The 16,934-nt window shown below is 46.9% G+C and overlaps 1 protein-coding gene across 3 annotated transcripts; it reads left to right on the top strand.

Annotated features, from left to right (window-relative positions):
- The first annotated feature begins 702 nt into the window (after positions 1 to 702).
- On the top strand, positions 703 to 16,186 carry STX17 (syntaxin 17). Of its 3 annotated transcripts, none has more exons than XM_081323069.1 (9): positions 703 to 782; positions 2,138 to 2,268; positions 4,129 to 4,292; positions 6,686 to 6,751; positions 7,961 to 8,189; positions 9,293 to 9,405; positions 10,636 to 10,686; positions 12,742 to 12,828; positions 14,122 to 16,186. In XM_081323069.1, the coding sequence occupies exons 3-9, from the start codon at positions 4,170 to 4,172 to the stop codon at positions 14,362 to 14,364; spliced, it is 912 nt and encodes a 303-aa protein (XP_081179195.1). In that variant the 5' UTR covers positions 703 to 782; positions 2,138 to 2,268; positions 4,129 to 4,169; the 3' UTR covers positions 14,365 to 16,186. The 3 variants fall into 3 exon arrangements, 2 of the variants coding, with proteins under 2 accessions (XP_081179195.1, XP_081179196.1); XR_014025848.1 differs by lacking the exon at positions 703 to 782 and having other exon boundaries at positions 2,017 to 2,268; positions 14,122 to 14,672; positions 16,050 to 16,186; XM_081323070.1 differs by lacking the exons at positions 703 to 782; positions 2,138 to 2,268 and having other exon boundaries at positions 4,138 to 4,292; positions 6,686 to 6,816.
- Positions 16,187 to 16,934: the final 748 nt, after the last annotated feature.

Genomic DNA, 16,934 nt, shown 5'->3' with positions numbered 1-16,934 from the left:
TCCATCTATCCAACCATCCGTATATCTGTAACTATATCTATCTCTTTCATTCATTCATTCATCATCTATCTATCCATCCTTTATCTAGCTTTATTATCTATCTTTATCCATCCATCCATCTCTGTATCTCTGCATCTACCTCTTTTCAATTACCTAATATATCCTTTATCCAGCTTTATTATCTATCCCTTTATGTCCATCCATCCATATCTCTAACAATCTGTATCATTCATTCATTCATTATCTAATTGGGGTCTTCAAACTTGGCCCTTTTATGACTTGTGGACTTCAACTCCCAGAATTCCTCAGCCAGGCATGCTGGCTGAGGAATTCTGGGAGTTGAAGTCCACAAGTCATAAAAGGGCCAAGTTTGAAGACCCCTAATCTAATATATCCCTTATCTAGCTTTATTATCTATTTTTTGTCCACCTATCCATATCTCCGTAACTATCTCTGTATCTGTCTCTCCATTCCTTCTTTCCTTCATTATGCATCTATCCTTTATCCAGCTTTACCATCCATTCCTTTTACGTCTTCATCTTCCCAGCTGAGGGTCACGTGCTCAGGCGAGGGGGCGGCGCAGCTCACGCGCACCGGAAATCCCGCCTCCGGCTGGTGGGAGCGACGCTCTGGCGATTTCTATGGTCCGAGGGGGGGGCCGTCGCCTTTTCCTGTTTACTTCCTCTCTTTCTTCCGGGTTCGGGGCAATTTGGGGAGTGGGAGGCGAAGCGGGGCCGCAGCCGGAGGGGCCGCCGGGGGAAGAACGCGGAGGCGGAGGCGAGGTGAGTCCGGCGAGGGAAGGGGAGCTTCACCCACCCAAGAGGTGTGGGACTACAACTCCCATCACCCTCACCCAGGGGGAGGGGTTGGGGGAGGATTTGTACTTCCCCCTCTTAGGGGGAGGCGGCCGGTGTGCCGTGGGACAGGGAGTCCCCCCCCGCCGGTTCCCCTTGGCCGGGCACGAAGATAATCTGGGCTGGGAAGGGAGACCACCAGGAGATCCCAGGGTGGAGCCGGCAGGCAGAAAGAGGCCCGGGCGCTACAGCAGCCCTTGCCCGGTGGGGGCTTTAGCTGTTTGATTTCTGATGTTTTTTTTGCTTTATTTGATGTATTCACCATTTCTTCTGGGCAGCTCACAACAAATAAGAGTTAAAAAAACCCAAACACCCAGGCAACCACCCACAACAAACCACAATTAAAAATGGAGCGAAACATAAAATAATAGTCACAGCCGGAGAGTCCATTTAATCTACTGTAGCTTTGCTAAACATCTGGAAGAAAACAGGCAAGCTCGGAGAGCATCAGTGAGGCCAAAGTCGTCTCCTTCCTTCTCCCCTCCCACAACACCCGCTCCTGCCACTGATGATGTTACCTAGTTGGGTCATGAGACGTCTGCCAGCAAATAGCCACCAAGGACCCCACAGTCTTCTTCCTCCTCCTCCTCCTCCTCCTCCTCCTCCTCCTCCTCCTTCTCCTCCTCCTCCTCCTCCTCCTCCTCCTCCTCCCCAATCTATTTCCCTTCTAGCTCTGATGATCTCTCGATGGGTCAGGAAATGTCTGCAAGAAAACCGCCAAGGCTCGGAGAGCATCAGGGAGCCCAGAGTCCTCCCTTACGCAACCCCCCCCTCCATTCTAGCGCTGATAATGTTACCTAGTTGGTTCATAAAACATCTGCAAAAAAACAACCCAGCTCAACAGCAAGGACTTTATTGTCTCCTCCTCCTCCTCTCACTCCTTTCCAGCCCGGATAGTGTTACCTAGTTGGGTCATGAAACGTCTGCAAGAAAACCACCCAGCTTAGAGGGCACCTAGGACCCCCATAGTCTTCCTCTTCCTCGTCCCCCTCCCCCCCGATGATATGATCTAGTTTGGGTAATGAAATATCTGCAAGAAACCAGACAAGCTCCGAGAGCACCAAGGACCCCACGGTTCCACCCTGAGTTACAAATAACCCTTGTCCGTTGCTTCTTTCTTATTGTCAAAAATCTTGCCATGAAATTTGGGGGATGAGTCTGAACCAGCTCTAGTGAGCCTACCATGCAGTGGATCTTTCAAGTGTTATTTAAGGATCTGTGAAGAGGAAAGATAGAGTCCAGATCTTTGGAATAATTGTCCCATTCTGCTCTCTTTGGGCCAGGTTTTTTACTCGGAATCCCGGACACCGCAGGGCAGAAAGGACGCTGACCAACTGGAGGGAGTTCAGAGAAAGTCCTCAAGAGCGGGAAGGGCCTGGAAACGGGTCCTTTGAAGAAAAGTGAAAAGACCTGGGTAGGTTAGCTGCGGAAGGGACGTTTTGGGGAGAGACGTTGGCAGTTTGGGGATATCTAAATGGTTGCCAGGGACGCGGTGGCTCAGTGGGTTAGGACGCTGAGCTTGTCGATCAGAAGGTCGGCAGTTTGGCGGGTCGAATCCCGAGTGCTGCGTAACAGAGTGAGCGCCTATTCCTCGTCCCAGCTTCTGCCAACCTAGCAGTTCGAAAGCACGTAAAAATTCAAGTAGAAAAATAGGGACCACTATGGTGGGAAGGTCACAGCGTTCCGTGCGCCTTTGGCGTCTAGTCATGCCGGCCACGTGACCACGGAGACGTCCTCGGTCAAGCGCTGGCTCTTCGGCTTTGAAAGGGAGATGAGCACCGGCCCCTAGAGTCGGAAACGACTAACATGCATGTGCGGGGGAACCTTTACCTTTAAATGGTTGCCAAGGAGAGGAGAGTGTGGACTAGTTCTGTACTTATCTGGGAGGGCATGGAACAAGGGGCTGAAACGGCAGTAGTAGACGTCAGGGGGAATTTCCTTCAGGTGAGAACTAGTGGAATAGATACCCCACAAAATTTCATGTTTTACTTCACTGGAGGACTCAGGACAGAATAATAGAATAACAGTGCTGGAAAGGGACCATGGAGGCCATCTAGTCCAACCCACTGTTCCAGCAGGAAGCCCTATGCCATTCCAGACAAATGGCTGTCCGGTCTCTTCTTAAAAATCTCCAGTGATAGAACGTCCACCACTTCTGGAGGCTTCCAGTGGCTTATCATTCTCACCATCAGGAATGTCTGTGGAGATTCTCAGTCATCCTTCCCACGGTATTCTTCCAAAGGCAACTGGACTTTGATGGGTTTTTTTTTCTTCTTTGAAAATGTTTCGCTTCTCATCCAAGAAGCTTCTCCACTTCTTAAGTTCAGCACTGGAGAAAGTTCTTGGATGAGAAGCGAAATGTTTCCAAAGAGAAAAACAAGGCAAGCCCAGTTGCCTTTTGGAAAAGCACGTTTGGATCGCCACAGGTTATCCTCAATTTACCATCACAGTTGAGCTCCAAATTTCCGTGGTTCAATGAGAAATTTGTTTGTCCCCTTATGCAACTTTTCTTGCCACGCGTTTGTTAAGCGAATCGCTGCAGCGGTTAACAACACAGTTAATTGAATTTTGATTTTCAGTTAATTTCTCCCCCATTTTACGACCTTCCTGGCCACAGTTGCTATGGGAATCACTGCAGTGATAAAGCTAGTCACACGGTCGTTAAGTGAATCTGGCCTCCCCCCCCCGATGACTTTGCTTGTCGGGAGGTCGCAAAAGGGGATCATGCGACCCCGGAACGGTGTGGCCGTCATAAATATGAGTCAGTTGACAAGTGCCCGATTTTTGATCACATGACCACAGGGCTGTCACAACCGTAAGCGCGAAAAACATTTGTAAGTCCCTTTTTTCAATGCCGTTGTAACTTTGAAACGGTCACTAAACTATTGTAAGTTGAGGATTACCTGTTTTAAGAAATTCCTAGGTTGTTTCTCTCCTTGATTAATTTCCATCAATTGCTTCTTGTACTTTGGAGAATAGGGTCCAGATTGAATAGCCCTCCATCTAAAATGCGTTTAACAGGTCCTGCACCGAATGGAGTTGGACTAGATCAGGGGTCTTCAAACGTGGCCCTTTGATGACTTGCGGACTTCAACTCCCAGAATTCCTCAGCCAGGCACGTGTGCCTGGCTGAGGAATTCTGGGAGTTGAAGTCCGCAAGTCATCAAAGGGCCACGTTTGAAGACCCCTGGACTAGATAATCTCTGAGGTACTTAACCGATTCTGTGATTTCCTACTGTACTAATCTTTAAATCATCCTTCAAATTGTGTCTAGGTAACAAAAGCGCTACTCCGTGCTGGATTAAACCACCCACCATGTCTAAGGATGAAGAAAAAGTTAACTTGCGTCGCCTGGAGCCTGCCATCCAGAAGTTTATTAAAGTTGCCATTCCCACAGATCTGGAGCGGTTAAGAAAACATCAGATAAATATTGAGAAGGTTATTTTTTTTCCTTTTTTTTTAAAAAAAAATGTTAATCTTAAGAAGGTCTGGCAGGAGACTCATATTGCGGGTCCCATAAACGGGGGAATGTTGTCAGAGGACCTAAGAGGAACAGTTTTGTACGGGGTGTGTGTGTGTCCTTGACTCACAGCCATTTGTTTAGCGACCGTTTGAAGTTGCAACGGCAGTGAAAAAAAGGGACTTTTGACCAGTTTTTGCCCTTAACGACCATTGCAGCATCCCCAGGATCAGGTCATCAAAATTCAGCTGCTTGGCAACTGGCTCGTATTTATGACAGTTGCAGTGCCCCGGGGTCATGCGATAGCAATAGCAATGACAGCCCTTAGACTTCTATACTGCTTCACAGCGCTTGTAAAGCCCTCTCTAAGGGGTTTACAGAGTCAGCCTGTTGCACCCCCAACAATCCGGGTCCTCATTTTACCGACCTTGGAAGGACGGAAGGCTGAGTCAACATTGAACTTCGTCAACATTGAACTCCTGTGTATCACCACGGCTTCCTTCCTTCCTTCCTTCCTTCCTTCCTTCCTTCCTTCCTTCCTTCCTTCCCTCCCTCCCTCCCTCCCTCCCTCCCTCCCTCCCTCCCTCCCTCCCTCCCTCCCTCCTTCCTTCCTTCCTTCCTTCCTTCCTTCCTTCCTTCCTTCCTTCCTTCCTTCCTTCCTTCCTTCCTTCCTTCCTTCCTTCCTTCCTTCCCAAGCAATAGCACTTAGACTTATATACTGCTTCACAGCACTTTATTCTGAGTGGTTTACAGAGTCAGCCTATTTGCCCCCCAACAATCTGGGACCTCATTTTACCAACCTCGGAAGGAGGGAAGGCCGAGTCGGCCTTGAGGTGGTGAGATTCGAACTGCCGAACTGCTGGCAGCTGCCGGTCAGCCAAAGTCCTGCATTCTAACCCTTTTACGACCTTCCGACCATGGGGAAGCCAATGGGGAAGCCAGGTTCTCTTAGCAACCTTGTGACTAACGACAGATGCAGGAATTCACTTAACAACCGTAGGGAGGAAGGTTGTAAAACAGGGCAAAACTCAGAATGCCTCGTTTAGGTATGGAAATTGGCATTCCATTGTGGTTGTAAGATAAGGACTACCTGTGTTGGGGCCCTACCCTGTGGAACATCCACTCCCTCGAGGTGGGTCTGGGCCCAACCCTGCTGGGGTTCCTTAAATAATGGCTTGTCAACTAGTTTGGGGACCCCTTAATAGAGCAACGCCTTAGCCAGTGGTAGGACAGCTAATGGCATGTTTATATCTTGCCGTTTTTTTAATCTATTAATTTAAATTAGTTGTTTCAATGGTTTTTATATATCCTTGGTTATTACTGTGTAGGCCACGGGTAGGAAACCTTGGCTCTTTTATGACTCGTGGACTTCAACTCCCAGAATTCCTGAGCCAGCCATCCTGAGGGGAAAGAGAGAGGTTTCCAAGCTGAGCCATGCTGACTCAGGAAATCTGGGAGTTGAAGTCCACAAGTCACGAAGGGGCCATAGTTCCCTCATGGTGGTTCAGGAATTCTGGGAGTTGAAGTCCTCGAGTCATGATGGGGCCAAAGTTCCCCCATGTTGGGTGAGGAATTCTGGGAGTTGAAGTCCTCGAGTCATGAAGGGGCCATAGTTCCCCCATGCTGGCTCAGGAATTCTGGGAGTTGAGGTCCACAAGTCATAAAAGAGCCAAGGTTGCCTACCCTGGTGTAGGCTATTCAGAGTCACTGAGATGGGCACTGTGATTAAAGAAAGAAATATTTTTACACCTCGGCTGAAAAACATCCCTTTGCGCTCTGCTTGATCAAAACCAAGCTGAAATAGTGTGGGTGAACATAAGAAACCCTGCCATGCTCTTTCCAGGGAAAAATGTCTTGGATGTAATTTAGAATAGAATAGAGTTGGAAGGGACCTTGGAGGTCATCCAGTCCAACCCCCCTGCTCAGGCAGGAAACCCTATACCATCTCACACAAACGGCTGTCCAGTCTCTTCTTAAAAACTTCCAGTGTTGGAGCATTCACAACCTCTAGAGGCAAGTTGTTCCACTGGTTAATTGTTCTAACTGTCTGGAAGTTTCTCCTTAGTTCTAGGTTGCTTCTCTCCTTGGTTAGTTTCCCTCCATTGCTTCTTGTCCTGCCTTCAGGAGCTCTGGAGAATAATCTGACCCCCTCTTCTTCTTTGGAGCAACCCCTGAGATACCGGAACGCTGCTATCCTCTCATCCCTTGGTCCTTCTCTTCATTAAACTCTTCATTAAATTTGACACCTTTTTCTTTAGAGCGTCCCCATTTTGCACAAGGGAGGAGGCAAATCCTTGGGTGGTTTGACTCCGTGCCAATTGAGACGCCATGTTTCTGAGACCCCATCCCCTCTGCTCTCTGTCGTTTGCAGTATCAGAGGTGCAGGCTGTGGGACAAACTGCACGAAGAACACATCAATGCCGGTCGTACCGTTCAGGTAAGGAGACGACGGCCGTAGACGTCCGCTGGAGAAGACAGCATGCTGGGAAAATGAACCCCTCGGTAATCTTTTTCTGGGGAAAGCAGAGCTGTGGGAACGTGCCCCCGTGTTATCCATTGGGTGGATTTCTTTAAAAGACATATGAACCGCCTCGTTCCCGAGTCTTGAGGCAACCTCAGCAACTTTAAGAGCTTTGGCCTATCTGGGGGAATTCTGGGAATTAAAGTCCACGCTTCTTAAAAGTTGCCAAGTTTGGGGAACACTGCTCTAGCAAGGGGTTCCTCCATCTGGGCTTAAGAGCAACGCTTTTTGGGTCCTTTTTAGTCTATTTCAGGACTTTCCAACTTTAGCCACTTTTAAGACCCATGGACTTCAACTCCCAGCATTCCCCAGCCAGCACTGTTAAGTAGTCCTGGATTTACAACCATTCGTTGGGTGACTGACGTTACAACAGCACAGAAAAAAGTGACTTACGACGGTTGCAGCATCCTCCACATGATCAAAATTCAGACACTTTGCACCTGGTTCATATTTACGATGGTCACAGCGTCCCAGGGTCACGTGATCCTCTTTTGAGACCTTCTGACAAGCAAAATCAATGGAGGAAGCCAGATTCACTTAACAACCGGGTTACTAACATAACTGCAGTGATTCACTTAATGGCTGTGCAAGAAAGGTGTAAAATGGGGCAAAACCCGCTTAACAACTTCAGCGGAGCTGTGTTTGTAAGTTGAGGACGACCTGTATTTCAGGGTTCCCCAACTTTGGCTAGTGGAGGCGTAGGGAACCTTGGCTCTTTGATGACTTGTGGACTTTAATACCCAGAATTCCTGAACCCAGCCATGCTGGCTCAGGAATTCTGGGAGTTGAAGTCCACAAGTCATGAAGGGGTCATAGTTCCCCCATGCTGGCTCAGGAATTCTGGGAGATTTGAAGTCCAGAATTCGTCAAGGGGGCCATAGTTCCCCCATGCTGGCTCAGGAATTCTGGGAGTTGAAGTCCACAAGTCATAAAAGAGCCAAGGTTGCCTATGCCTGGGCTAGTGTAAGATGCATGGACTTCAACTCCCAGAATTCCCCAGTCAGCAGTAACTATTATTATAGACATAACAAATAGAATTCTGGGGGCGGGGTTGTACCTAGCCTGATTTGCAATGGAGGCCTAACCGAAGTAAAACGGACGAGTCTTTTTTTTCAAATATTACAGCAGCTGCGAGCAAATATCCGAGAGATGGAAAACCTTTGTTCCCGAGTCCGGAAGGAAGATATTCTGACTTTGCAGAGAATGATTGATCCCGTGAAAGAGGAGGCTTCCTTGGCCGTAAAAGAATTTTTACAGCTGCATTCGGAGTCCGCCGAAGTGCTGAAAAGACAATTCAGAGAGCAGGAGGCCTCCTCGTCGGCTGCTTTCACCCGCTCTACCACCATCGGAGCAGGTACTGTTTATTTATGTATTCATTTTTTTAATCCTGGGTTTATTATTATTATTTAACAACTGTCAGAAATTTTGAGCTCATTTGTGGTCGTAAGTTGAGAACTACCTGTATTTTCAGGTTTTTCCAGCTTTGGCTACTTTAAGGTGCATGCACTTCAACTCCCAGAATTCTCCAGCCAGCAGTAACTATTATTGTATATAATAAAGAGAATTCTCTAAGTATTATAGAAAAAGGGTATGTATAAGTGTATAAGTATACTTGTATAAACAGAGGCATAGAATCAAGATCACGCGAGTTATTATTACCGCTTTATAAAACCCTAGTGAGGCCACACCTGGAATGCTGCAGCCAATTTTGCTCACCATATCACATAAAAGATGTTGAGAGTTTGGAGAAAATTCAGAGAAGAGCAAGTAAGATGATCCAAGTCCTGGAGACTAAAGCATACGAAGAACAGCTACGGGACTTGGGTTTGGCCAGTCTCAAGAAAAGAAGATTGAAAATCAGGCTTGTCAGATGTTATATTTTTTCTGTCCTGCTGTATGGAGTAAAGAGTTGGTCTTTGACAGAAGGCCACCCGAAGAGATTAGAAGCATTTGAAATGTGGATTTACAGGCGGCTGTTACGTAGAAGCTGGGATGACAAGATCAGAAATGAGGGGGTGATAAGCCGCCTGGGAAAGCCAAGGGAAATCATCAAAACAAAATCTAAGGGACTGTTCTGGACAAAAATCAGCATCACATTTTTGTGCGGCGGCTGATAAAAACATGATTGCCAATGTCCGATTATGGATATGGCAGAAGAAGGAAGAAGAAGAAGGGAAGGAAGGAAGGAAGGAAGGAAGGAAGGAAGGAAGGAAGGAAGGAAAGAAAGAAAGAAAGAAAGAAAGAAAGAAAGAAAGAAAGAAAGAAAGAAAGAAAGAAAGAAAGAGAAAGAGGGAGACAGTATTTATTATTCCTTGGGGCGAGGGTGCTTTATAAAATCCATTGTCCAGAGCTGTAGTTGTGTAATGGTTTTAGATGTGGTTGTGTCTGTGTGTACATTTATTTCCTGTCTTGCAGTGTTGATAGCGCGCTCACTGACCGCGCGTTCTTTTCCTTCAGAAACCTTCTCTAATGCGGAAGATGGAGAAAATTCCCTTAGCCAGATTTTTGCTCCGTTACCAGAAATCCCCCAGGATCAAAACGCTGCGGAATCCTGGGAGGTATTAGAAGAGGTAATTAGCACATCCTATAATAATTTTCTTTTCAAATACAATGTTCGTTTTAAAATGTCTTATTAGGACAAGTGACATTTTGCTGAACGAAAGATCTAAAATTTGCACTAAATTATAATTTAAAGCAATGATGTATCGTTGGTATTTAACACCGGATATGTTGTCAAGAATGCATGTTATTTTGGAATAGAATAGAATAGAATAGAATAGAAATAATAGAATAGAATAGAATAGAATAGAATAGAATAGAATAGAATAGAATAGAATAGAATAGAATAGAATAGAATAGAATAGAATAGAAAATATGGAATGGAATGGAATAGAATAGAATAGAATAGAAAATATGGAATGGAATGGAATAGAATAGAATAGAATAGAAAATATGGAATGGAATAGAATGGAATGGAATAGAATAGAATAGAGCTGGAAGGGACCTTGGAGGTCTTCTAGTCCAGCCCCCCGCTCGAGCAGGAGAACCTATACTAACTGAATGTTATTTTAACTGAATGTGATTTTAAGTGAATGTTATGTTAACTGAATGGTGGAAATGCAAATGTAAAGAAGGGTCCTTGTATCATTTATGTTGGACAAAGGAAAGAAATATCGTAGTAGGATTCAGATCTTAATACAGAAGATTCACAAAGTAAATATAAAGATAAAAGCAGAGACTTTTTGGGGGGGGTTTATTATAATGGAAAAAGACTTGGGGGGAAAAATGGGATTTTGATGTTATATATGTTGACGGTAGCAATATTACTTTACGGACAAAAATGGAAGGACGCTTCTGTTCCCACAACAGATGAAGGGCTGCAAAAGTCGATGGAGTTAGCAGAGAGGGATAAACGGATTGCTTTGATAAAAGAAAAAAAAATACAATTGATTTTGTTTCTGTTTGGAAACTGCTTTTGGTGGGGGAAAAAATGAAATTTTGGTTTTGCTGATTAAACAGGTTTGTTGTTATAAAAATGGCTAGCCTATATTATTATTTATGTAAAAGTAAAAAGTTGAGGTGGTATCTTATTATCTTATTCTACTGCACTTTTAAAAAGAAGTTAATGTTGTTTCTTTTTCCCTTTTATCCTACACATTTTTCTCTCTTACTTCTCCTCCCCTTCTCTCCCCCCCCATTATTTTCTTTTGTACTTTGTATTTATATTATATTTTGATAAACTAAAAAAAAATAGAATAAAAGAAAAACAAACCCGAGTAACATTTTGGTGTTTTCTTTAGGACCTGATTGAACTTAGCACTCTGGTGACAGAGTTCTCCCTGCTTGTTCATGTAAGTAGAGCAAAGATTGTTTCTCTTATTTTACTCTGGATTCTACCAGAAGAGAACCAGAATCTTAACTGGTTTTCTACCAGGCTCCCCAAAAGCTTTAATATTCTCTGCCAGGTAAAATGATAATTTAAAGGGGAAAATGTAGACATCGCAGTAATGTTTGCAGTTTGCATACAGTAATTCCATGATCCTTTTGCTGGCTAGGCCAGGGGTAGGTCACCTCGGCTCTTTTATGACTGGTGGACTTCAACTCCCACAATTCCTGAGCCAGCCACGCTGAGGGGAAGGGAGAGGCTTCCATGCTTAGCCATGCTGGCTCAGGAATTCTGGGAGTTGAAGTCCACTGGTCATAAAAGAGCCGAGGTTGCCTACCCCTGCCCTATACACTTTCAGACCAATGGCTGTCCAGTCTCTTCTTAAAAAGGAGGAGGAGGAGGAGGAGGAGGAGGAGGAGGAGGAGGAGGAGAAGAAGAAGAAGAAGAAGAAGAAGAAGAAGAAGAAGAAGAAGAAGAAGAAGAAGAAGAAGAAGAAGAAGAAGAAGAAGAGAATTGGAAGGGATCTTAGAAGTCATCTAGTCCAACTCCTGCTCAGGCAGGAAACCCTATAACATTTCAGACAAACGGCTGTCCAGTCTCTTCTTAAAAGCTTCCAGTGTTGGAGCATTCACCGCTTCTGGAGGCAGGTGGTTCCACTGGTTATTCCAACTGTCAGGAAATTTCTCCTTAGTTTTAGGTTGCTTCTCTCCTTGACTAGTTTCCATCCGTTGTTTCTTGCCCTTCCCTCTGGTGCTTTGGAGAATAGCTTGACTGCCTCTTCTTTGGGGCAGCCCCTGAGATATTGGAAGACTGCTATCCTGTCCCCCCTCGTCCTTCTCTTCTTGAAACCAGACATCCCCAATTCTAGCAACTGTTCTTTAACAATTGTCTCACTTAGCAACGGAAAATTTGGGGCCAAGTCTGCTGTCCCTACAGTAAGTTTGATGCCAGTCAACACCAGGAGGGGATGTATTAAATCCACTCTGACTTGCCAGATTCCCGTCCTCAGCCATCTAGCGCCACCAGCTCTGGTAGTGAGAGAATGGAGAAAAATTACGAACAAGTCACTCCTAGATTGTGTAGTTCGTTGTGTACATCACATCGTGACTGGCTGTAAGCTGAGGACATCTACTGGTCCAGCATGTTATTATTTTTCACATGAAAGATGCTGTGCTTCAATGCTTGGATGGCCTCGGCGGGGGTATCTGACTACAGGTCTTCATAACGTTCCTATTTTACTGTGATTTTTTAAAATCTAGGCGAAATGTTGACATACAGGTAGTCCTGGACTTACAACAGTTCATTCAGTGACCGAAGTTAAAAGAAAAAAGTGACTTATGACCATTTTTCACGCTTACGACCATTGTTCACATCCCCAGGGCCACGTAATCAAATTTTGGGACCCTGGGCAATTGACTCATATTTATGACTGTTGCAGCATCCCGGGGTGGGGGGCACGCAATCCCCTTTTGTGACCTTCTGACAAGCAGAGTCAATGGGGAAGCCAGATTCACTTAATGACTGTGTTACTAACTTAACAATTGCAGTGATTCACTGAACAGTAAAGTGGGGCAAAGCTAACTTAACAAGCGACTCACTGACCGACAGAAATTCTGGGCTGCCTGGTGGTCATACGTCAAGGATGACCTGTGTATTGCAAGTCCACAGATGAAACGTATGATTTCTCCAGAGCACCTGAAGGCAGGACAAGAAACGACGGATGGAAACTAACCAAGGAGAGAAGCAGCCTGGAATTAAGGAGAAACTTCCTGACAATGAGGACAATTAACCAGTGGAACAATCTGCCTCCAGAGGTGGTGAATGCTCCAACACTGGAAGTTTTAAAGAAGAGACTGGACAGCCATTTGTCTGAAATGGTATTAGGTTTCCTGCCTCAGCAGGGGGTTGGACTAGATGACCTTCAAGGTCCTTCCAACTTTACTATCATCATCATCATAATTGTCACTATTATTATGTGCCATATGCTCAATAAATAAATGAGTCCGTGCTTTGCTTGTAGACCCAGCAGGAGAAGGTGGACCGGATCGAAGAGAACGTCTGCAGTGCCGTCGCCAACGTGGAAGAGGGGACCAGGAACTTATCCAAGGTGCGTCTGCACCATCTGCTCTCCGGTTGCGAGCTGGGAGGACTCAGCCACCCATCTTCCACAGTCAGCTACTCCTCCTAACAGGACCCAATCGGTCTTGGCGCGTTTGGGCCAGCGCATCCATGAGCATCGCCAGCCCACTTCTGCCCCAGGCCTGCTCGCGGATACCTGTTTTATTCATTTATTTATGTAAAACATTCGTGTAGCCGCCCATTTTTCAGTGTTATAAGTGGCTGCCAATCAAAGATCAAAAAAACACATCAAATCATTTTAAAAACCAGTCATGGATTCATATCGCTCACCCGGAGACTCCTTGGCAAGCCAAACGGACTGCAGACAGTCCTCGCCTTACAGTCCTCCTCCTCCTCCTCCTCCTCCTCCTCCCTCTCTCTCTCTCTCTCTCTTTCTTGCAAACCCTACTCCCTTCTAGCACCGATGATGGTACCTAGTTGAGTCATGAAACGTCTGCATGAAAACCACCCAGCTCAGAGAGCACCAAGGACCCCACAGTTCTCCTCCTCCTCCTCTTCTCTCTCTCTCTTTCTCTCTCTCTCTCTCTTTTCTGCAAACCCCACTCCCTTCTAGCACCGATGACATTCCCTAGTTATGAAACGTCTGCAAGAGAACCACCCAGCTCAGAAAGCACCAAGGACCCCACAGTTCTCCTCCTCCTCCTCCTCCTCCTCCTCCTCCTCCTCCTCCTCCTCCTCCTCCTCCTCTTCCTCCTCCTCTTCTCTCTCTCTCTCTTTCTCTCTCTCTCTTCTGCAAACCCCACTCCCTTCTAGCACTGATGACATTCCCTAGTTATGAAATGTCTGCATGAAAAGCACCCAGCTCAGAGAGCACCAAGGACCCCACAGTTCTCCTCCCTCCTCCTCCTCCTCCTCCTCCTCTTCTCTCTCTCTCTGTCTCTCTTCTGCAAACCCCATTCCCTTCTAGCACCGATGACATTCCCTAGTTATGAAACGTCTGCATGAAAAGCACCCAGCTCAGAGGGCACCCGGGACGCCCGCAGTTCATCCCCGAGCTACGAATATTCTCTTCGCTTGATCTCTTCCCTCTTTGGGGCTGTAGTCAGGACTCCTCTGAGTCAAAGGGTGTTGCTGGCCTGTAGGAACAATTGGAGACCCCTCTGTCCTCTGTCCGCTTCGTTCCCGCGTTCGGAGGTGACCAGCCGCTGATTTCCTCTCTCGTCTCCCAATTCCTGCAAAGCCGTTGGAGCCGGGCAGAGGGTGAGATTGTCTGAGGATGCTCTTCAAGTGACCCTCTTTTCTGCCCCTCTCTTTTTTCCAGGCTGCCACCTACAAGCTGGCTGCTCTTCCGGTGGCCGGCGCCCTCCTGGGGGGAATCGTGGGGGGGCCGATCGGGCTCCTGGCCGGCTTTAAAGTGGCTGGACTGGCGGCGGCGCTGGGCGGCGGCGTGCTGGGCTTCACGGGAGGGAAGCTCATCCAGAGGAAGAAGCAGAAGATGATCAAGGATCTCTCGTCCTCCAGCTGCCCGGATCTGCCCAGGCCCAGCGACCAAGCGGGCAGCTGAGGACGGAGCTGAAGCTGTCCAGACTGGCATCACGGCGCTGCCCTCGCTTTGGCCTGGACTCTGGTCTTCTTCTCCTGCTGGAATTTTTTTTTTCATGTTGAGAATGTGAAAGGGACACAATTCACCCCGGAATAACTCTTTGACTTGCACCCGAGGGATTTGCAAGCCTGGCACGCTCCGGCGTGCCTCACCTGCCGCTTACACCAGGCGAGAAAGGTGCACGCCGAAGGGGGTGCCTCTTACCTGTTGCCCTTACTCCTTCAGGGACTGTTTAACAGTGTTCACCAAATGCCTTTTTTCCCCCCCAGGTAAGACGGAAAGAATGCCCGCAGGTAGCAGTTTTAGCCTCTGGAAAAGGTTTTTTCAGCTCCAGCGCACAAATCCTGTTTGTTTTTTTTACACCTGTCGGGGTTTTTTTAGTGCTTCTGGCGTCTCTGTGGCTGAATCGGTTGGCAGTGGGAGATTGGGGCTCCCGGCGGGACAGGCCCGTGGAGGTCAGGTGAAGAGGGGCCGAGATTTTTCTCGCCTGGGGAGGGGGCTTTTGTTTGCAAATTTTAATTTTTCGGACAGGAGAGTTGGTGTCTACCTCTCATTTTAAAAGTGCCACGGTCTGGAAAAGCCAGAACTGGCTATTTGGGGGCAAATTCTCTGCTTGTTACTTATCAGATGTCTGGAACATCTCAACTGTGACAACTTTCAGATGAGTGGACTTCAAGTCCCAGAATGCCACAGCCAGCAAAGCTGACGGGGGACTTCTGGGAGTTGACATCCACTCACCTGAAAGTTTACCAGTTCATTGGAGGATGCTGGGAATTGAAGCCCACACATCTGGAAAAGGGGGAAACATTGCTCTAGAACAGAGGTGGGGAACGATGCCCCCCTTTATGACTTGCGAACTTCAACTCCCAGAATTCCTGAGTCAGCAAGGAATTCTGGGAGCTGAAGTCCACTCATCTGAATGTTTCCCAATGGATTAGAGTGTGCTGGGAATTGAAGCCCACACATCTGGAAAAGGGGGAAACATTGCTCTAGAACAGAGGTGGGGAACGATGGCCCCCTTTATGACTTGTGGACTTCAACTCCCAGAATTCCTGAGTCAGCAAGGAATTCTGGGAGTTGAAGTCCACAAGCCATAAAAGCCATGTGCAAGTCACAAAAGCTATTGTTTCCCCCCTTCCTATTCTAGGATATAAGAAGTCAAAAATTATTTGGTTCCATGCCAGCTGAAGTCTAAGCCTGGAAACAATCTGTTTGGAAGGGAGGGTGTGTCTGTGTCTCTGTGTGTGTGTGTGTGTGTGTGCGTGCGAATCAAACAACTGGGGATGTGTGTTGGTTCAAAAGAGCAGCATTGCTACAACTCCTGTTTTTCCTCTTTTGCACAAATACGACAGCAACTTGTCAACATTTGGCGTTGCCCCCGGAGTCAGTGACTTAAAAAAAAAAATTACCTATTCGAAGTATTTGAAAATGTCTCTCGGACATGTTTTTACGTGGCGTGTTGGGTGCCCTCTTTTAAAGTGGGGCAAAGCGCTTTTATTGGGTTGTTTGTGCGAACGCCGGGTGCCTGCGCACCCTCGGATAAATAAAAAGGGTTTTAAAAAGAACTTTAAAAAAGAAACGGGTTCTATGAACTTTTTGCTGATGTGGCAGTTAGGGAATAACGAGGAGGCTTATTTCCTTGTTAGGTTTTGCTGACTGCTGATCCGCGTTGCAGGGCGCTCCGGGAGAAGAAAGCAGAAAGATGCACACTTGTTTGGGGAAGGGGAGATTTTTAACCCTCTGCGGGGCAATTCCAGACAAAAAAATAAATTCTCAACTTACAGCAGTCTGTTTAGTGACCGTTCAAAGTTACAGTGGCACTGAAAATTGTGACTTATGACCGTTTTTCACACCGTTGCAGCCTCCCCTTTTGGTCACGTGATCACAATTCAGACGCTCGGCAACTGACTCATATTTGTGACGGTCGCAGTGTCCCTGTGTGTGTGTGTGTGTGTGTGTGTGTGTGTGAGAGAGAGAGAGAGAGAGAGAGAGAGAGAGAGAGAGAGAGAGAGAGAGAGGTGATCCCCTTTTACGACCTTCTGACTTTTGGCCAGTCTGGAGAAAAGAAGACGGGGGGGGGGGGACATGATAGCAGTCTTCCAGTATCTCAGGGGCTGCCCCAAAGAAGAGGCAATCAAGCTATTGTCCAAAGCACCTGAAGGCAGGAGAAGAAGCAATGGATGGAAACTCATCAAGGAGAGAAGCAATCTAGAACTTAGGACAACAGAGCAATTAACCAGTGGAACTCCTTGCCTCCAGAAGTTGTGGGTGCTCCAACACTGGAAGCTTTCAAGAAGAGATTGGACACCCACCTGTCTGGTATAGGCTAGAGACCCTAAATCAGGGGTCTTCGAGCTTGGCCCTTTGATGACTTGTGGACTTCAACTCCCAGAATTCCTCAGCCAGGCACGTGTGCCTGGCTGAGGAACTCGGAGTTCAAGTCCGCAAGTCATCAAAGGGCCAAGCTTGAAGACCCCTGGTCTGGATCCAAGTCTGCAGGTTCATCAAAATGGCCAACTGAGGAATTCTGG

This window comes from Vipera berus, assembly GCF_964194415.1.
Source record: "Vipera berus genome assembly, chromosome: 3".
Classification (NCBI taxonomy): Eukaryota; Metazoa; Chordata; class Lepidosauria; order Squamata; family Viperidae; genus Vipera; species Vipera berus.
The sequence above is the reverse complement of the archived record's forward strand: the minus strand, read 5'-3'. Positions and strand labels throughout refer to the sequence as shown.